Source organism: Plecotus auritus, assembly GCF_963455305.1.
Source record: "Plecotus auritus genome assembly, chromosome: 3".
NCBI lineage: Eukaryota > Metazoa > Chordata > Mammalia > Chiroptera > Vespertilionidae > Plecotus > Plecotus auritus.
This window is the reverse complement of record NC_137772.1, coordinates 28,232,159-28,254,758: the sequence shown is the minus strand read 5'-3', so window position 1 is coordinate 28,254,758 and position 22,600 is coordinate 28,232,159. Positions and strand designations below refer to the sequence as shown.

Below are 22,600 nucleotides of genomic sequence, written 5' to 3'. Positions count from 1 at the left end.
AAATTCTGGAGTGGTGGGATCTGAAACACATCATATAGTGCACAATTTATCCCAGAGAAAAACCACAAAGCAACACTGCTCTGCAGCACAAACAAGTCCAGCAGGTAGGAAGGTAAAACTAGAAAAAGAATCACCTAAGTATTTTGGAAATAGGGCTTTAGAGAAAGACTATAAGGTTTGGAGAATATGCATCTTCATTTTCCTCCATGCATGAAGCAAAGCACAACAATATCACTACTTAAGCTATGATTTTTAAAAACCTGCCTTTTATATAAATATTTAAGTGGGTAATAGACACACTAAACTAGAATAAAAATTACCCGTTGGGAAAGCCTGAGGTAATCGTGCAGTTGCCATGTTCCTGAAACTGGTTTACACATAATCAACATGGCCCATCTTCCTACAACATTAGTTTTATTCAAAGACTAGGGGGACTTTTGAGGGGTGCAGGATTAAAAGGAAAATGGACTGGCGGACAGCTATCCTATATAATCTTATATAATAAAAGGGTAATATGCAAATTGACCCCAACGGTGGAACAGCCGGGAACAACCGGTCGCTATGATGCGCACTGACCACCAGGGGGCAGACACTCAATGCAGGAACTGCCCCCTGGTGGTCAGTACACTCCCACAGGGGAGCTCTGCTCAGCCACAAGCTGGGCCAATGGTTGCAAGCACAGCAGCGGTGGCAGGAGCCTCTCCCACCTCCTCGGCAGTGCTAAGGATGTCCGACTGCGGACACCCCCCAAGGGCTCCTGGACTGCCAGAGTGATGTCTGACTGCCATCCCCCAAGGGGTCCCGGACTGTGAGAGGGCACAGGCCAGGCTGAGGGATCCACGCCCCCCCCCCCCACCCCGCACGTATTTTCATGTACCGGGCCTCTAGTTGTTAATAAATATATTATAGAGTACAAAATAAAAGACTGAGGAAGTAACTTTACTGAGCAGCTTCAAGGATGAATCACATCCTCATTTAAGCATTCTTTTTACTTAGGGTTACAGATAAAAAAGTTTCCGACAGGACGGCTTAGACTCCAGGACCAGTCTAGCACTGACACATGAAAAGGAATGACCTAGCCGAAACCGGTTTGGCTCAATGGATGGAGCGTCGGCCTGCGGACTGAAGGGTCCCAGGTTCGATTCCGGTCAAGGGCATGTACCTTGGTTGCGGGCACATCCCCAGTGGGAGGTGTGCAGGAGGCAGCTGATCGATGTTTCTCTCTCATCGATGTTTCTAGCTCTCTGTCCCTCTCCCTTCCTCTCTGTGGAAGATCAATGAAATATATTTAAAAAAAAAAAAAAAAAGAAAAAGAAAAGGAATGACCTGGCAGGTGTGGCCCCAGGAGGTCACAGTTACTCAGGGCACATGTCCAGGTTGTGGGCTCGATCCCCAGTAGGGGGTGTGAAGGAGGCAGCCGGTCAATGATTCTCTCTTATCACTGATGTTTCTATCTCTCCTCCAAAATCAATTTGAAAATTTTTTTCTTTTTATTTTTTAAAAAAGAAGAAATCACTGGGTTATAGTTGTGGTACACCTTCCTGAGGACCGAGCGGGCCACCTACACTCCAATACTGTGACATACGGAATATGGCTGCCCTGGACCGGCTTTTCTGAAACTCTCCTCGGGTAACAGGAAAAAGCTGGTGAATTCTGTGAAGTGAGTAGAATTGTTTTGGGTTACAAGAGGCATTTCTGGCAACCACCTCCAGGAAAAGGCAAGTCACCTTCACACTGAAGATGACCAACCAAGTACTGAAAACAAGCAGCAGCCAGTATCTGAAAACTGGTCGGACACAGTCATGGTCTTTAAGGGGCAATCAGATCTACTGGGGTTTTCCATATCAATAGTGGACTCCATTTAAGAAGTTGCCAGTTCATTGCTGAAAGTACAAATTTTTTAAATATATGGAAGTAGAGAGCTCAGAAAGAAACTCAGCCCTATTTTTTCCAGCCCTCCTTCCTGTGGGACTTGCCTGTCTCAACCACTTTCACTTTAGTGTCCTCATACTTCTTTAATTAAACTGTTTCCACTTTTCTTCCCCTCACAGACGAGATCCTTAACTGGCTTTTGCTTGACTAACATTCATTCTCTTCCACACTTTCCTTTCTTCCTTCCTATTTTTCTCTCTCTTTCTTCCTTTTTCTTTCCTTCCTTCCTCCCTCCCACCCTCCCTTTTCCTGCCTCCCTTTCTCTTCCTCTTTTTCTCTCTCTCACTTTCTTTCCACCTTAAAAAACAATATCAAAGAAGTTTTTCATTGGCTTTAGATAGTTAAAGCCAAGCAAGTAACAAATGCTAGTGTTTTCCTATGGCAACCACATTAAAATAGTTAAATACGGTATCAAGTACCCCTGGCCTCCATCGCCCAGCTCTTTAATAAAGAACTGGGATGATGCTATGTTTCAGTTCTGTCCCATCCTCCCCGGCGACCCTCTTCTCCCTTGATTAGTTCCATGGCACTGAAGGCTAAGGGAAAATGGGAGCAGGTAGGTCCAGAAGGGGACTGACCTAGGAGACAGGTTGATACTGTTTTACACTTTCAGACAAGTAAGAAATGAAAACGTGTTTGTACTGTTTCCTGTGCAAAACTCTCCCTTCAGGTTCGAACTTGGAACTTTCCAGCTTTGGTCATGTATTTTATGCCCTTAAAGGGTTTGTACTTCTCTCCATACATATCCAGGCGGTTCACTTTGAGTCCTGGAAGGAAGGAAGAATGTGACATAAGCATGATTCAAAAGAAGCAGGTAGCACAGCTGTTTAAATTCATTTCAATTCAAAGAGTGGGATAGAGATAGTAGTAGCCATGAACCAAACACAAAATATTAGAGGACCTGTTCCTGAAGTGGAAGGGCAGAAAGTTATATGCAGACTGAAATGAGGTGCAAGGGAAATAAGAGCACCGTGTGTTTTTCTGAATACCTGAATCGACAGTGATAAGAAATAAATCACCACTGAATGAATGGATAATGGAAAATAATGAATAAATGAATGCTTCCTAAGTATTCTCACTATACTAAGCAAAAAAAAATTTATACCATATAAAACTTTAAAGTTCATGAAGTGTTTTAAGATTAAAGAGTTTTTAATTTAAGTAAATTCTAATCACTTAAATTAGACAAAGCCCTTTGGTAAAGAAAAATAGGAACTTCATGTAAAGTTAAAATCATCTCCTCTCTATCTAACAGGATTGTTCAACAGATTGAATAATAGATGAAAAGAGCTTAAAATAGTACCCAGTACACAGTAAATGCCCAGTAAGTGGTAACTATTATTATTACTACTAGAGGCCCGGTGCATGAAATTTGTGCACTCGGGGAGGGGGGCCCTCAGCCTGGATTGCGAGAGGGCGCAGGACAGGCCAAGGGACCCCACTGGTGCACGATCAGGGCTAGGGAGGGGCACAGGAGGTTGGCCAGCCAGGGAGGAACCACGGGAGGACTCCAGGGTGTGTCTAGCCCATCTCGCTCAGTCCCTATTGGCCGGACCCCAGCAACAAGCTAACCTACTGGTCGGAGTGTCTGCCCCCTGGTGGTCAGTGCACATCATAACAAGCGGTTGAGCGGTCTTAACATATCATTATCATATTACACTTGATTGAACAGTTGACTGGACGACCGGACACTTAGCATATTAGGCTTTTATTATATAGGATCATCTTGAGGTAGGTATAGATTATAGTGAACTGACTTGGGTAGGCCTGAGGATTCTAAATGATAACAAAAGCAAATGTGGCCCTGGCCGGTGTGGCTCAGCTGGTTGGAGCATCATCCCATATATCAAAAGGTTGTGGGTTGGATGCCCAGTGAGCACGTACCTAGGTTGGGGTTCAATATCCAGGCAGGGCACAGACGTAAGGCAACCAATAGATGTTCTTCTCTCTCTCTCAAATCAATATCCTTGGGTGAAAATTTTTAAAAAAGCAAATGTGAAAGTCTTCTGAAAATGGGGGAAAGGAAAGGAAATTATTCTTTACAGTTACCAGCTGAGAGTGCAGAAGCATTCCCACACTGAAGACCCAGGAAAGCTCAAAGTGACAACCTAGGATGACTCAGCAACTGCCCGGGAACACCTCTGCCTACCAATATTGTTCCTTTCTCATCTGTGTCTCAGACACTTTTATTCAGGTCCTTTAGGCCAACTTCAAAGCAAGGATTATAAACTTTCCCCAGAAATATGCTAGAAAAGATTTCACTAAAGATTACACATCAGGTAATAAAATCAAACTCGATAAGCAGGGAGCCAAGAGAAGGCTTTGTGATGTCTGTGCCATTTCTGTTCTCTTCAAAGCCACCTAAGTGGTGGGGCACTTACCAGAAATGGCCAGCTGCTGGATTTTAAACTGCAGGTTGATTGTGGGGTTCTCATCTGGTTTGGAAGCTCCAGCCTGAAGACTCATGGTCCCCTTCAAACTTGGTAGCTTTTGGGGATTTATTTTTCCGACATCCCAAGACAGCATCTTCAAAGAAAAAAAAAAGTTACAGCAGAACCATTCATGTGAGGTTGTTGAGTTCTAACCTCAGGCCAACTGTTCACAATATTATAAGCTGCCTCTAGGGTGTTTCTCAACAGAGAACTTGATTTGTTACCATAAAATATCTCGAGGAGAAAACAATGCCCCTGTGACTAATCACCCCTTTCAACAAGGTATAAAGTCTATGGGGAGAGCTCCCGCAGAGTTACTTCTACTTAATGTCAGCAATTCAAAACGTACTGCTTATTGTCCTACCTTAGTAACTGGGTCAAATGTGTGTGTCCCCTGAGATGGAGTGAGGCTCATATTCAAGACCCCTTTGGGCATCTGGCTGGTGACAATCACTCCCTCGATGATCTTCCCCATGGTCTGCTTAGGTCCCACTGTTATTTCAAAGCGTCCAAGTGAACTACTGTCCCGGAAACTGATGTTATGTTTGACATACACTGGAATCGCCACCAGACTGGAAAAGAGACGCACAGAAGCCCATTTCATGAATGTTCTGGGAAAATGGCAACCTTTCTTCCTCCTCTGCCCTGTTGGCAGCTTTTCCTCCCTTGCTTGCTTCCTTATTCCTTATCTTAAAAATTAAGCACAGGAAAGAAAAAAAACAACACCTAGTAATCTTTGATATTTTTCTTTTTTGTAAAGCTAAGATGCTGTCTAGTAAGTAAACTAACTCTTCTTAATAACTCTTTGAATAATATCCATAATAGCAAAGAGTATGATAAGCCTACTCTGAGAAAGGCACTATGAACAAAAATTAGAAATCACCATATTTGTTTTATTTTGTGACATGTGACTGATAATTATTTGCACTTGGGCGAGTGATATTCATACATGATGGACATTTTATAATTTCTTGAACTTTCACCTGACCTCATCTGATCCTTACAAAAACCTATGAAGTAGGGTAGTTGTCATGATTTGACCAAAGAGGAAATAGAGAAGTCACAGAATAATAACAATTCTTAAATCTATTAAGCACTTCGGAGTACCAGTCACTATGCTAAATGCTTGATCCCTATTACCTCATTTAATCCTCACAATAAGTATGAAATGGGTACTGCTACTGTCCTGATTTTCTAGATGAATACACACACACACACACACACACACACACACACACACACACACACACCATTCTTAATTACAAGGCTGCTTACTTCTGGGCACTGACATGGTAAGAGAGCAGGCGAAAGTTTCCATCAGGAGGGATGAAGGAGAGGATGCGCTCAGATTCCCAGCGCTTGAAACGAACACAAGGATGGAAGCTGACATCATCCAGCAACCTGGGGTTCTATAGTTACCAGGCAAGGAAAAGCAAGAGATAGGAATTAAACACTCACATTTCTTTTAGGAGTAATTTAGGTGCTGTTTTTATTAAAGTACATACACACATACAAATTCTGTAGTTACTTATAGAGAATTCAAGCCTGACACAGCTGTGTGGCTGTCCTTAATTACATCTTCTTGTTCCATTTCATGCTCACCACTCTGTCTTTCCAAAAGCATCTAATTTCCCATCCCAAGAACTAAATCTATGGACCAAGCTTTTACCATGAAGGAAAGGGTAAGGTCTGGCATTCCAGTCAGTTTGACACAAGCATCAATCACCCCCTGGATTTCAGCGGTAATTGTGGAACCTGAGACAGGAATAAGACAAAAAGAAGGTAAGGATTATTGAACTTTTCTCTGTTCTTCCCAACTTATTTCCTTCTTCCCTCCCTCCTTCCATCTCTTTCTTCCTCTATCCCTCCCTCATTCTTTCTTCTTTCCTTCTGCCTATACATCCAATTCATCTAACTAGTATTGTCCATCCTTCCAAACATTTATCAACCTTATATCAAGTAGGAGATACTTAGATGAAGTAATGGGGATAAAAAATGAGATAATTAGTCTTAAGGAGTTTTCAATCTAGTACCATAATCAAACAGAATATCATTATCCTAACCAATGGTTCAGAAAATTTCATTTCAGAAACTGCTCTCCCTAAGGCCACCAAAGAGCTGTGCTGCTATATGGAATGGACACTTGGTCTTTATCCCACAGGGTGTCTCTGTAGCATATGTCACTGTTGACCCCTTCTTCCTTTTCAAAATCTTCCCCTCCTCGCTTTCTACTTTTCTAGCTCCTCTTCTGCAGCGCCTTCTGCAGCTTTCTCTCTTTTCTCATCCTGAAATGTCTACGCTTTTCACAGTTCTGAACATCTCTTTTCTTTCACTCAACACTCTTCCCTTGGGTTACTTTGCCTACCACCCCAGGCTTCAGATTTCATTGATGAACAGTTATTTCCTAATATTTTTTCCGGTTCAACCAACAGGACAGCTCCACTTGGATTGTCACAGAGACACTTCAGACTCCCCATGTCAAAGTGAGTTCATTATCTTCGTTTCCAGACCTGCTCTTCCTATTTTCCATATCTTCACGCTGATACCATCTATCCTGTTGCCTCAGCCAGAAAATCCTTGACCACTTCTAACTCTTCAGTGCCTATATCTAACCGATGATCATTTCCTCTTCTTTTATATGACCTCTACCTCTTAAATCTACTCATTCCTCTCCACCCTCACTACCATTGTGGATGTCTATATTTTGTGACTTCAGGAACAGCCTCCTGCTTTCCCTGCCTTCAATCTTACCCCATTTCAAGCCATTCTTTTTTTTTTTTTAAATAAATCTTTATTCAGATTATTACAATTATTTCTCCTTTTTCCCCCCATAGCTCCCCTCCACCCATTTCCCACCCCACCTTCTGCCCTTATCAAGCCATTCTTAACACTGCAGCTGGACTGATAGTTCTAAACTACAAATCTGTTCAAGTTACTCCCCAACTTAAAACTTTTCCATTGTTCCAAATAATCTTCCTTAAGATGGCACACAAGACTCTTCATGATCTAGCCATCTAGTAATTGTTGGGGTTTTTTTATTCTTTATTGAGGCAAAACTTATAATAAAATGCAAAAACTGTAAATGTCCAGCTCAATGAATTTTTAAATATGTACACACTTATGCAATACCACCCACATCAAGACGTGATACCTTTTTAGCATCCCATTGTGCTCCTCTTGCCCAACCTAGTTAATCCAAGTCCTTAAAATTCTGACTTCTATTCCCTCAGATTAAGTTGCACCTGGTTTCAAACTTCATATAACCATATGCATCTAAGTTTCTTGCTCAACACTGTGAGATTTATTCATGTTGTTGGGTTTGTCAGTATTTCATTCTTCTTTATCACTGTACAGTATTCCATTGTATGACCACATCAAAATTTACTTATCATTTCTATTACCAATGGACATCAGTAATATTTCCAGTTTGGTACTAATATGAAAAGTTGCTATGCCTTTTCTTTTTTTTATGCTTCTCAATCCAGTCATACTAAACTACTTTATTTCCCAACAATATTTTATTCATCTTAAAGTGTTTGCACATACTTCACTCCAAAATCCATGACGGTTTTAATAACTTCTACTCATTCCATTGATAAATCATAAACACTATCACCTCTTTACACTTTGTTCTGGATGGGTGGGATAACCTCTCTTATCCTCTACCTTTTTACCTTTCTCTCTCCCTCACTGGACTTCAGCAAGCTTTCTGCAGCCATACTATGTCTTTCTCTTTCTCTATGTAACATAACTTCATCATATTTATTTATTTTTATTTTTAAAATATATTTTATTTACATAACTTCATCATATTTATTTATTTTTATTTTTTAAATATATTTTATTGATATTTTACAGAGAGGAAGGGAGAGGGATAGAGAGCGAGAAACATCGATGAGAGAGAAACATCGATCAGCTGCCTCCTGCACACCTCCCACTGGGGATGTGCCCGCAACCAAGGTACATGCCCTTGACCGGAATCGAACCTGGGACCCTTAAGTCTGCAGGCCGACGCTCTATCCACTGAGCCAAACCGGTTTCGGCCCGGTTTCGGCAACTTCATCATATTTAACAACCAAATAGCATCATTATCGTCATCAACATCAGCAGCAGCAACTACCAACATCTCCTCATTTCCCCCTCCTCCTAACTCCTGGTAACCACCATTCTCTGCTCCTATAAGGGAGATCATGCAGTATTGGTCTTTCTGTATCTGGCTTATTTCACTTAGCGTAATGCCTTCTAAGTTCATCAATATTGTTTAAAATGGCAGGATTTCCTTCTTTTTACTGCTGAATAATATTCCATTGTGTGTGTATATATCTATCTTACATTTTCTTTACCCATTCACCCGCCAACAGACATTTAGTTTGTTTCCATATCTTGGCTACTGTGGATAATGCTACAATGAACAGGGAAGTGCAGATATTTCTTTGAGATACTTACTTTATTTCCTTTGGATATAACCAGAAGTGGGACTGCTGGATCATAAGGTAGTTCAGTTTTTAATATTTTGAAGAACCTCCATATTGTTTTCCATAATGGCTGTGCCAATTTACATTCCCACCAACAGTGTACAAGGGTTAACTTTTCTCCACGACTTTGTCAACACTTATCTTTTGTCTTTTTATAATGGCCATTCTAACTGGTATAAGGCAATATCTCCTAGTTTTGAATTGCATTTCCCTGATGATTAGTAATTGTTGAGCACCTTTTCATATACCTGTTGGCCATTTTTATGTCTTCTTTTGAAACATGTCTAGTCATGTACTAAGTCCACTTTTTAGTCAGGTTGTTTTTTGTTTTGTTTTGTTATTGAGTTGTATGAATTCCTTATATATTTTAGATAGTAATCCCTTATCAGATACATGGTTCACAAGTATTTTCTTCCATTTATAGGTTGCCTTTTCACTCTGTTGATTGTTTCTTTGTTGTACAAAAGCTTTTTAGTTTGATACAATCCCATTTGCCTATTTTTGCATTTGTTGCCTTTGCTTTTGGTGTCAAATCTAAACTAAATTGTTGCTCAGACCAGTGTCAAGAGCTTTTTCTCTATCTTTTCTCCTAGGGGTGTTATAATTTCATGTATTATGTTCAAGTCTTTAATCCATTTTGAGTTGATTTTGTCTGTGGATATATGTCTGTGGATATTCAGTTTCCCCAACACATTTAATGAAGAGACGATCCTTTCCCCATTGTATATTCTTGGTACTCCTGTTGAAGATCAGTTGATCATAACTGTACTATAGGCCCGGTGCAAGAAATTCGTGCACAGGGTCGGGGGTCCTCTTAGCCCAGCCTGCACCGTCTCCAATCCGGGACCCCTCAGGGGATGTCCAACTGCTGGTTTAGGCCCGATCCCCAGGAAGACCAGCAGCCAGACATCCCTCTCACAGTCCGGGACCACTGGCTCCTAACTGCTCACCTGCCTGCCTGATCGCCCCTAACTGCCCCCCCTACTGGCCTGGTCACTCCCAACAGCCCCCGCAACAGCCTAGTCACCCCCAACTGCCCCTCCACAGGCCTGGTCGCCCCTAACTGTCCCGTCTGCTGGCCTGGTCACCCCCAACTGCCCCCCACCCCCGCCGACCTGGTTGTCACTAACTGACCCCCGCTGGCCTGGTTGCCCCTCACTGCCCCCCCTGTGGGCCTGGTTGCCCCACGCAGCCTGATGTTCAGTTGTTAGGTTGCCCCTCACTAACCCCCCTGCTGGCCTGGTTGCCTCACGCAGCCTATTTGGTCATTTGGTTGCCCCTCACTAACCCCCCTGCTGGCCTGGTCGTCCCTCACTAACCCCCCTGCCAACCTGGTCACCCCCAACTGCTCCCCCCTGTGGGCCTGGTCGCCCCACGCAGCCTGCTGTTCGGTCATTTGGTCGCCCCTCACTAACCCCCCTGCCAGCCTGGTCACCCCTCACTGCCCCCCCACTGGCCTGGTCGCCCCCAACTGCTCCCCCCGATGGGCCTGGTCGCCCCACACAGCCCGCTGCTCAGTCATTTGGTCACCCCTCACTGTCCCCCCTGCCGGCCTGGTTGCCCCCAACGTCCCCCCCCTGTGGGCCTGGTCGCCCCACACAGCCTGCTGCTCGGTCGTCTGGTCGCCCCTCACTAACCCCCCTGCCGGCTTGGTCGCCCCACACAGCCTGCTGCTCGGTCGTCTGGTTGCCCTTCACTAACCCCCCTGCCAGCCTGGTCGCCCCCTGCTGCTCAGTCGTTTGGTTGTCCCTCACTAATCCTCCTGCCGGCCTAGTCGCCCCACACAGCCTGTTCAGTCACCCATTCAGTTGCGATGGTCATTTAGGCTTTTATTATTATAGATGGTTTTAATTCTGAGCTCTATATTTTTTTTCATGGGTTTATATGTCTGTTTTTATTTCAGATGCATACTGTTTTAATTAATGTAATTTTATAACATATTTTGAAATCAGGAAGTGTGAAGTTTCCAGCTTAACTCTTCCTGCTCAAGACTGCTTTGGCTACTTGGTCTTTTTTGGTTCCATATGACTATTAGGATTTTTTTTCTATTTCTATAAGAGTACCATTAGGATTTTGATGGGGATAGCATTGAATCTATAGAACGTTTTGGGTATTGTAGACATTATAATAATGTAATTCTTCTACTCCATGAATACAGGTGTCTTTCCATTTATCTGTGTCTTCTTTAATTTTCTTCTTTAATGTTTTATAATTTTCGATATACAAATCTTTTACTTCTTTGCTTAAGTTTATTCCTTAGTCCTAAGTATTTTATTCTCTTTGTTGCTATTATAAATGGAACTGTTTTCTTAGTTTCCTTTTAGGATAGTTTGTTGTTTGCATATAGAAATGCCACTGATTTTTGTATGTTGATTGTTTTTTCTACAACTTTATTGAATTTATTTTTTTAGTTCTAAGAGCTTTTTGTTGAATCTTTAGGGGTTTATACATATATAATCATGTCATCTGCATCATAATATTTAAGTTCATTCCTAGTATCCAGCATAGTGCTTGACATAAAGTAGGCACTAAGTTGAAATGAATGATTTTGAACGGGGGGTAATTCTGCTAATAGCAAGCATTCTAAAAAGGGGGCCTCTTTCTATTTTCATAGTTTGAAAGATACATTAAAATTACCTACCTGATTTATCAATGATGGCATCAATCTCTTCAATCACATCAAAATAAGCCTCATTGTTGGTGTATTTCACCCCAGTCCGTCGCCACGGCACCACTGACAGCTGCCCAGTGGGAAGCTGGTCACCCACATTGGTACTTCCTGAGACAATGAATATTACTGTAATTTAATTCCAATTTGATGATTGGATGTAACCAATAATCTAATAATCATAGAATACTTCCCTAGAAGATTCTATGCTTCCACTATTCAAATAATTTTTCAAAAAAAAACAAAACAAAAAACGAGAGTTTTCCCAACTTCTATATGGGTAACCTAGTCTACTTTAAAAACTTGTCGCCATCTGGTCTGCCTTCTCAAGCAAAATAAAGGTTAAGAAAGTTACCTGAGAAACAGATATCATATTTTGGTTTTGAAAGTAACTTGAACTTGGTCTCTCAAATTCCACAATAGCTTGCAGCTTAAATAATGTATTGGCTTTCAGTGGAGATGGTAATCTACATATTGATATAAAATTTTCATGGGTAAAAACAGTATTCTAATTTGAGGTAGGTTCTTAGGTACATTTATGCTAGGTATTAAGATGTACATATCAATATAATCTCTCTCACACCAATACTTAAATTTAGGAAAAAAATACAAATTAGATCTTTCCCTGTCTATAAGAATTATAAATCAATTCCTTGCCTTGTTTTTCCCCCACAGGCATCAAAATATTTTTTTTAATTCAAAGGTTCTATATAATAAATTTTGAAATATGTAACTAATTAGAAATCTATTTCCTTCTTCTGTAACCTGGATCTTTTTAACCTAAAGAAAGAAACATTAAATACACATATATTCAGCATATTTACAAAACATTTCAGCTTTTCAAAAGCTGGTTCTCAGATACCTATTTCTAGATTTAAGTGAGATTCTGAAAAATGACTCAATAATATTCATAAATGATTCAGGTACTAATAAAGTTCTTTAAGGTTTAAAATAAGCCCCAAATATTGAAAATCCCAACGAATGTGTTTTCTTAAAAAGATGCTCTATATATTAAAACATCTCATCAAGTTATAATAATTAAATTAGTATGATAATAAGGCAGGAAAGCCTAAAAAACAGAAGACCAAGAATCCATAATGACTTGGTACAAGATAAAAATATCATTTGAAAACAGGGAAAAAAGATAAATTATTCAATATGTGGTGCTAGGAAAAGTGACTGAAAATTTGGGAAAATAAACCTAGAGCCTTACCTCTTATTGACTGACAAGATAATTTCCAAATAGATTAAAAAATTAAATCCAAAAATAAAGTCACAAAAGAATTAGAAGAAAATTCACTTTTAAAAAAAGACTTTTCTTCTCCAAGATCAAAAAGGCATTCTCCTGTGCTTTCTTCTAACAGTTATAAAATTTGTGTTTAACTCTAATCTAACTGGGTCTTATTTCATTTCATGTATAGAATGAGTAGGGAGACTTCATTTTATTTCTATATCAAGGCTGACTGCCCCAATACAATAAATATATTTAACAACTGGCCCTTGGCTAACTGATTTGATATGTGACAACACCTATCTATATAAAATTCCTGTAAATGCAAGAGTCTGTTTCTAGTCTTTCTATTTTATCCCAATCATCTATTTGCCTATTACTGGGCTAATACAATATTTTTTAAATTACCAAAACTTCATGATATATCTTGTATTTGATAGTACACACACATTTTCTCTCTTGTTCTTTTTTTTAATGTTTATTTTTAAAACCATCTCAGTTTTTATCTCTCTCTTGGTTTTTATAACTCATATCTATTTTATGACTTTTTGTCTCAAGCACCATATGAAACTGATATATATTGATATTTAACAGGGAAAAATCTTTTCCACCCCTTTGTAATTCTTTTTCAAAATTGTCCTGGCTGTTTGTGCATATTTATTCCTTTTAAAATGTATTTTTCCAATCATTTTGTCAAATTCTAAGTAAACCCTGTTTATATATTAGCAAGACCCAAAACGTAAAGCCTTAAAAGAAAAATGATTAATTTTACTAAATCAAAAATTTTAAAATATGGCTACACAAACCATACCTTGTACAATGTCAAATGACAAGACAGATTGTGAGAAAATATGTATAGTAGAATATTCAAAACATGTAAAGAACTCCCACAAACTAGCATGTATATTTCCAATATATATGGTAGTTTAATATCCTTAAATGAAAGGAATTATTTTAAACTAGAATAAAAAAAGAAAACAATTTCAACAACAACAAAAAATGGGCAAAAGACACAAAAAGTCATTCACAATAGAGAAAAAACAGTCAATAAACACTTGAACAGGTTTTACCTCCCTTAGTCATAAAAAATGAATGTGTAAATAACAAGATACCACTAAATTATCAAATGTCAAACTTTTTAAAAATAATAATAATGATAGGGTTGGCTAGGGTGCAAAGAAATTGCTACTGAAAGTATAAATTAGTGTAACTTTTCTGGAGCGCAATTTGGCACAATGCATTAAGTCCATAAAATGTGCACACCCTTTGGTCCAGCAGTTGTATTTCTAGCACTGAAAATAAATCATTCTAATGTACACAAAGATTTAAGTATAAGAATGCTAATTCCTTGATATTTAAAGGAACAAAAAATCAGAAACATCATAAACAGGGAATCAGTAAACCATTTAAGGTCTATTCCATATGGCAGAAAATTGTAAAGTCACTAAAAATGGTGTAGAAGAATAGTTGTCTTAATAGGATAGTGTTCATATATTGATAAAAGGTAAGTTTTAAAATATATACGAGTTGTTTAAAAAATTTCCATCCATTCATCTATAATCTGTCTAGAAAAGACAAAAAATATATGCACCAGTATGTTAAAAGTATAACAGGATTAAGAATTAATTTCATGTTTTTTGTGCTTTTCTGTATTTCCAAGATGCCTACAATAATCATGTATTTCTTCTGTAATCAGAAAAAAATTATTTTTAAAGGAGAACATTTCATTCTGTTATTGAAATCAGGATATTTACCCCATAATTAAAATCTACTTCAGTTTATACTTAAAGACTATAAAGAGCAAAATTAGATTACAGCAGAAACCAAGATGGCAGCATAGGTAAACACCTGAACTTGCTGCCTCGCACAACAACTTCAAACTACAACTAAAAGACAAAATGGACATCATCCAGAACCACAGGAAGACTGGCTGAGTGGAAATTCTATAACTAGAAGGAAAGAGAAAAGCACACTGAGACTCAGAGGAGCTACGGAAGTAAAGTGCGGAGGTACAGAGGCATGCGTGTGCACGGAAAGGGCTGGCAACTGAGTATGCAGCTGGCTTTTTCAAGCCGGAGGGAGACACAAGCTCCCGACTGCTCTGAACTCCAGTTCCAGGCGAGACTCTGGAGACCCAGACTCATATGGGGAGAAACTGGACTGTCTGACATCAAGCGGAACTCAAGGGCGGCTTTCTCTCAGAGGTGCTTGCAGCGATTACCAAGGGACACTGAGACCCAGGGGCCTCTTGGGGCAGGGCTGACGGGAAACCACTGCTGTTTGCTCCGCCCTGAGACTCCACCCCATCCAAGCTGAGCACAGAGGCTTTTGCATATGAATGGCTTGGTCCTTTGAAATCTAAACTTACCTAACAAACTGCAGCTGAGTCAGAGAGACCCAGAACATCCAAAAGAAGGCCCAAGGCCCCATAGCAGCTTGCATTGCTTCACAGCTGGGCCTCATCTGGGCACCTCCAAAACCCAAACAAAGAAGAGGAATCTGCAGATCTCTCTGTAGCTCCTGCTGGGTGGCCTCAGGCAGAGGCAAAATTAGCACCTCCTTGGAGATCCAAGAGCCAGTGTACCCAGGGGTCAGAGTAGGACCATCCAGATTACAACTCCTCAGATCCATAAGGGACACACTCAGGGGGCAAACTTAGTGAGCACAAAAGCCCCACTGAAGCAAGTCTTGCCTCATAAGGGTGTCTCCAGCACAGAAGTTCTCCCATCGAAGACACAGCTGATCCTCACAACCAATTGGCCTGGAGGTCAATTCCTCCCAGTGATACCAACAGCAATCAAGGCTTAACTACAACAAGACTGTGCACACAACCCACAAAGGGATGCACCAAGAGTGTCCACCTCAGGTAACTGGGGAGGCTGAGCCACTGGGCCCTATAGGACACCTAGTACACAAAGCCACTCTTATCAACTCAGGGAAGGAACCAAAATGTGGAGACAAAGAAACAGGTCACAAATGAAAGAAATGGAGGAAAGCAAATGACTGGATATAGCATTCAAAACCACGGTTATAAGGTTTTTCAAGAATTTTCTAGAAAAGGCCGATAAATTTAGTGAGACCCTTGAGCATATGAAAAAGGACCAACTAGAAATTAAGCATACACTGACTGAAATAAAAAATAATATACAGAGATCCAACAGCAGACTAGAAGATCGCAAGAATCAAGTCAAAGATTTGAAATACAAAGAAGCAAAAAACACCCAACCGGAAAAGAAAAAAGAATCCAAAAATATGAAGATAGTGTAAGGAGCCTCTGGGACAACTTCAAGCATACCAACATCCAAATTATGGGGGTGCCAGAAAAAGAGAGAGAGCAAGATACTGAAAACCTATTTGAAGAAATAATGACAGAAAACTTCCCCCACCTGGTGAAAGAAATAGACTTACAAGTCCAGGAAGCGCAGAGAACCCCAAACAAAAGGAATCCAAAGAGGACCACACCAAGACACATCATAATTAAAATGCCAAGAGCACCGAAACTGGTTTGGCTCAGTGGATAGAGTGTCGGCCTGCAGACTGAGGGGTCCCGGGTTCGATTCCGGTCAAGGGCATGTACCTTGGTTGCGGGCACATCCCCAGTGGGAGGTGTGCAGGAGGCGGCTGATCGATGTTTCTCTCTCATCGATGTTTCTAGCTCTCTATCCCTCTCCCTTCCTGTCTGTAAAATATCAATAAAATATATTTAAAAATAAATAAATAAATAAAAAATAAAATGCCAAGAGCAAAAGACAAAGAGAGAATATTAAAAGCAGCAAGAGAAAAACAGTTAGTTACCTACAAGGGAGCACCCATAGGATTGTCAGCTGATTTCTCAACAGAAACTATGCAGGCCAGACAGGAGTGGCAAGAAATATTCAAAGTGATGAATAGCAAGAACCTATAACCAAGATTACTCTGCCCAGCAAAGCTATCATTCAGAATCGAAGGTCAGATAAAGAGCTTCACAGATAAGAAAAAGCTAAAGGAGTTCATCACTGCCAAACCAGTATTATATGAAATGCTGAAAGGTATTCTTTAAGAAGAGGAAGAAAAAGAAAAAGGTAAAGATAAAAATTATGAACAACAAATACATATCTATCAACAAGTGAATCTAAAAATCAAGTGAATAAAAAATCTGATGAACAGAATAAACTGGTGAATATAATAGAATCAGGGGCATAGAAAGGGAGTGGACTGACAATTCTCGGGGGGAAGGAGTGTGGGGGTGCGTGAAGAGATTGGACAAAAATCATACACCTATGGATGAAGACAGTGGCGGGGGGGGGGGGGTGAGGCAGAGGGTGGGGTGGGAACTGGGTGGAGGGAAAAAAAGAGGAACAAAACAATTGTAATAATCTGAACAATAAAGATTTATTAAAAATAAAAAAATTTTTAAAAAGAGCAAAATTAAAGCATCTTATATCTGAGCTCACCAAAGATAAGCACTCAAAACCACGCACACACCAGACTAAGCCACACCCATGATGGCAGCAGCTTTCTGTGTGTTTCCCCTTTCTCCATACCTGTTATGGTGTTGACCACTGTTCGGAGGATAGTGGGAGGCTTTATCAGTTCTTTGAGGATGTTTGATTCGGTAGCTAATGGAAACCCATTATCAAGCATCTCTTCCAATACTTCATAAACCACAACCACATTGTCTTTGATCACTGGCTCTGAACAGACTCCAAAATAATCCTGATGAAAATACAAAATGTATATTTATCTCTCAGATACTGTAATAAGTGAAAGAATGTTCCTAGAGAATAAGGATCTAGTCCTGCCCATATGTGTTTACTCAATGTTTGGGATATTCTTCGACAATAAGGAAATGAAGTACAACCATAGTTCACGTAGGTGAAAAGAATACCAGACTGGCTTATAGTACTAGTGTCATTACTAACTTCTTTTATAAACTAAAGTAAGTCATTTAACCTCTATGGGTTAGTTTCTTCAACTAGATATGTAGAATACAAAACTGAATCAAGACTTATTATGTGTGCTTATTAACAAGAATTTGAAAGAACTATGATAATACTTAATATGACATAGATTAGACCTGAAAATCTTTTTAACCTTTACTGTGTGCTTCTATTCCTTAATAAGAATTTAGAGGAAAATAAAATAAAATGAGGGGGATGCACTAGCACACCAGAAAATCACTTTAGATCATCCCAACTCTAAGTTGCTAGGATTCTAAGAATGCTTTGTCCTTTTATTAACAAAGGCTAAACTTAGATACTAAATTATCTGGGGTGTGGAAAAGCTCTGGATTTCAAATCAGAAGACCTAGGTTACAATCTTAATTGTCACTTACTAGATTACTAGATTAAGTCATACTAACCCATTTGGGTCTTGATTTCTTTTATAATCAGGATAATACCACTGGACACACAAGGATGTTGTAAGAACTAAGCATGATTGATTAAATGATAATATATGTAAAAGTGCTTTGTAAACTATAAAGCACTATGTAAAATTCAATGCATGATGATGAAATAATTTAGAAAGAAATGCTGCGGTCATTTCGTGTGCCCTTCTAGCAATGTCAGTGATGTCTTTTACTGGAACTAAGAGATAGTCATATAACCCTCCTTTAATTCATCCAAGGAAGGGAAACTGACCCCTTTTTGAGAAAGCCCACTCTATTCATGGACAGCTCGGATTATTAGAAAGTTCTACTGCTAAACTAAAATTTGCTTCCTAGATCTTCCTTAAAGAACAAGTTTATAGAATAGCCCCACAGTTACTTGAAGACAACTACAGGATTTCATTTCAATATTTTTTCTCAGGGCCAAACTCCCTGTTTGATCTTTGTACTATTCATGCTATAGTATGGTTTCTAGATCGTTTCACCATTTGCCATGTCTTTGAATATGCTCTGGTTTTCCAATATCCTCCTCAAATTATGACATCCAAAATTGATCATGGACTCCAGATATGACCTAAATCACATCAGATAATTTAATTATCGAAGCCATTCCAATATCCAAGAACACTTAGGAATATGTTTCTAAAACAAAAAGATTGCCCAAGCCAGTTTTGCTCAGTGGACAGAGTGTTGGCCTGTGGCCTGAAAGGTCCCGGGTTCAATTCATACCTCGGTTGCAGGCTTGATGCCCGGCCCTGGTCAGGGCAAGTGCAGGAGGCAACCAGTTGATATTTCTTTCTCTCTATCTCTCCCCCTCCCTTCCACTCTCTCTTAAAAAAGTCAATGGAAAAATATCCTCGGGTGAGGATTAATAACAACAACAAAAGAATAAAGACTGACATTCCTAATTTTAAATAAATAAATAAAGCAGATTTCTCCTTTAAAAAATGAGTACTTAAGAGAAAATAAGTTATATATTTCCTTCCCAAGACTGATTTTATTTTGAAAAATAAGTAAAACACCTCTCTAGATTTTATAAATCAGGCAGAATGTGAACTCAGCAGTTGGAATGGAAACTTATAAATATGACAAAGTGCTACAGCAAAAGTGCTTGCAATTCTATAGCTGAAATTCTTCCATTATATTCCAGTCCTAGAAATATAATACAGCCAGAGAGAACGACATCAGATAAGACACCAAAATCAGGATACATCCATTCACTTTTAACAAAACCTTCAAAGATAACAAGTCCCAAACTATGAAGTCCCAAACTTCCAAACAAGCCACTGTACTGTTTTCTCAAATTCCTCTGTGGTTTCAACTAGATTAAACAACTTTTCTCACTTCCTGTCTTATAATTAGATAATATCACTATGGCAACATGAAGCTGATGTCAAGTTTCACCAACGGGGCTGTTAATCTTAGAATGGGGTAAAGTACCATATGTGTAAATCATAATGGGTCCCAGTTAGAGTGGTTTAAGGCCATAACTACTGAGTTCTTTCACTTACAGTTCTTCCACATACTGGGGCTCAGGTTTTCACTATGTGAAGGAACTAGTATGCCACATGAGAACTGGAATCCCAGAATAATACTACCAGAAATCTGTGGGAAAAATTATAAAATAGAATTCTCTTGGAATGAAAGCTGTTTCAGACATGTGATCCAGATATAAGTGCAAATGAAAGGATGCTTTGACATGTTTTTCAATTTTTATTACAACATTTGGGTCCCCATTCTCTTCTTCTCCAGTTCTACAATCTCTGTATTCATGAGACTAATTCCAGACCTCACATGACATAGAAGTTGAATCAAAGGGCCCTTGCTTCTCATTTATCATTTCAGTTATGCAAATACCACAAGTGTTAGAAGTTGAGCAAGTTTTTTAGGGAGAGGATTCCACTGAATCCAGAGTCTGGGCAGCCTAAAATCTTATGCTATAAACTAGAGGCCCAGTACACAAAATTCGTGCACGGGGGTGGGGGTAAGTGCGGTCCCCTCAGCCCAGCCTGCACCCTCTCCAATCCGGGACCCCTCAGGAGATGTCCGACTGCCGGTTTAGGCCCGATCGGGCCTAAACCGGCAGTCGGACATCCCTCTCACAATCCAGGACCATTGGCTCCTAACTGCTCACCTGCCTGCCGGCCTGATCGCCCCCAACTGCCCCCACTGCTGGCCTGGTCACCCCCAACTGCCCCCCCTGCTGTCCTGGTTGCCCCCAACTGTCCCGCTACCAGCCTGGTTGCCCCCAACTGCCCCGCCACCAGCCTGGTTGCCCCCAACTGCCACCCCACCACCAGCCTGGTCGCCCCTCACTGCCCCCCCTGACAGCCTGGTCACCCTACACAGCCTGCTGCTTGGTCATTTGGTCGCCCCTCACTAACCCCCCAGCTGGCCTGGTCACCCTATGCAGCTTGCTGCTCAGTTGTTTGGTTGTCCCTCACTAACCCCCCTGCCGGCCTAGTCGCCCCAGGCAGCCTGTTCAGTCGTCGTTCAGTTGCGATGGTCGCTTAGGCTTTTATTATTATAGATGGTGCTGACATCGTAGTATAACTTACCTCCCCTATACCCCACTGCCCAAAAATGTTCAAATCTATTCCTGAAAGAAAAACTCAAAATGAAAACTGTATCTTATAAAATGTGTTACTTAAATTTGGCGGGGCGGTGGGGGGCGGGAGGACATGTACAGATTTCCCACCTTAGGTTTTCAATAAGAGCTCATCACTAGTAAATCCAATGCTGTGGATAAGTACCCCAAACCTAAGATGAAATACAGGGTCACAAATTATGCCTGCCAGGGAGAATAGATAAGCATTACTTAACTTCTCTACTTTAAAAATATATATATCTTTATGCACTTACCACTTTTTGATGTGACTCAAAGCAATGTAATTGACAACGGTTAACATCAAGTCCACTATTAAAAACAAAAATAGCCCTAGCCAGTTTTGCTCAGTGGATAGAGCATCAGCCTGAAGACCGAAGGGTCCCAGGTTCAATTCTGGTCAAAGGCAGGCTCCTCCCCAGCCCATGCCCTGGTCGGGGCTCATGCAGAGGGCAACCAATTGATGTGTTTCTCTCAAACTAATGTTTCTCTCTGTCTTTCCCTCTCTCTTCCACTCTCTCTAAAAATCAATGGAAAAATGTCCTCAGGTGAGGATTAAAAAAACAAAAACAAAACTAAAATCCTCTGATTTGTGAACAAAATATAAGACAATTCCAATTTCCAGAACTAAAATGACTGCACACAATCATACTGAGTAGGGTGGCTTTCTCATGCAACAGGTTCAAAAGTATTCAATTTGTCATTCTATATGCAGCCAATGAGTAGAATCAAGAATCTTATCAGATGGGAGAGGAAGTGACTAGTCAGAATTTTATTTATTTATTTATTTTTAATCTCTTCCTTTTTTGTTGTTTATACTCACCCAAGGATATTTTGCCATTGATTTTTAAAAATATATTTTTATTGATTTCAGAGAGGAAGGGAGAGGGAGAGAGAGTTAGAAACATCAATGATGAGAGTGATTCATTGATTGGCTGCCTCCTGCATGCCCCCTCCTGGGGACCGAGCCTGCAACCAAGGCATGTGCCCTTGACCGGAATCGAACCCAGGACCCTTGAGTCCATAGGCCAGTGCTCTATCCACTAGGCCAAACCGGCTAGGGCACTGTCATTGATTTTTAGAGAGAGTGGATGGGAGGGGGAGAGACAGAGAGAAAGAAACATCAATGTGAGAGCCACACATCAATTGATTGCCTCCTGCACAGGGATTGAGCCTGTAACCAAGGTATGTGCCCTTGACCAGAACCAAACCCAGGACCCTTCAGTCTGAGGGCCAATGCTCTATCCACTGAGCAAACCTGGCTAGAGCAGTTTTGATTTTCGTTAAGTTTCTTAATTGAGCTGAATACAATGGAAACAGAATAAGAAAGATACTTTATCATTTACGTGCATGAACCTCCTCACAATCACACACCTGAAATGTGTCCACTACCCGGTGAAGGAACTCAATGACAAATAGAGGTGGAACCTCTGTCTGGATCACAGCCACAAAAAAGATCTTGTGCCGGTATACACTTAAGAGGTAGTGGTGAGGGGTAGGGATAACAGGCGGTACGTTTTCTGCCTCGGTGGCTCTCTCTTGTGCCTCAAAAAAGTAATCACAAACAGAACGGCTGACCACACTTTTCCAATGTTTCTCCAGGAAAATATCTCCAGAGGAGTTGATCAAGAAAAGGCTATGAATCATGGTGGAGACTGTCAGTGAGAGAGGACAGTCTGCACGCCTCAGGACTCTACAAATTTTCAACCCTAAAAAAAAAAAAGAAGTTATGATTAGCTCCATTCAACCAAAACACCTTCCCCATCTTTTCCAGCAGTCCAAGTCTGACCCATCTTCAAGACTAGATTCAAGTCTTCCTAGATGAGCCTGGAGTATCCCTCCCTAGAATTCCTAAGGATAATTATCAGCCATCTTGTTTGTCAATCAAT

At 40.4% G+C, this 22,600-nt stretch overlaps 1 protein-coding gene across 3 annotated transcripts in view; it reads right to left on the bottom strand.

Moving 5' to 3' along the window:
- Positions 1–2,150: 2,150 nt before the first annotated feature.
- Positions 2,151–22,600, bottom strand: part of AP3M2 (adaptor related protein complex 3 subunit mu 2) — a 63,781-nt gene continuing 43,331 nt past the window's right edge. For all 3 annotated transcript variants that reach the window (XM_080659323.1, XM_080659321.1, XM_080659322.1), the window contains exons 2-9: positions 22,086–22,420; positions 17,262–17,433; positions 11,481–11,618; positions 6,034–6,119; positions 5,640–5,773; positions 4,729–4,936; positions 4,314–4,458; positions 2,151–2,699 (exon numbers count right to left, since the gene is read on the bottom strand). In XM_080659323.1, coding sequence (XP_080515449.1) covers positions 2,599–2,699; positions 4,314–4,458; positions 4,729–4,936; positions 5,640–5,773; positions 6,034–6,119; positions 11,481–11,618; positions 17,262–17,433; positions 22,086–22,358 — 1,257 coding nt within the window. In that variant the 5' untranslated portion in view covers positions 22,359–22,420 and the 3' untranslated portion in view covers positions 2,151–2,598. The remainder of the gene's footprint in view (positions 2,700–4,313; positions 4,459–4,728; positions 4,937–5,639; positions 5,774–6,033; positions 6,120–11,480; positions 11,619–17,261; positions 17,434–22,085; positions 22,421–22,600) is intronic.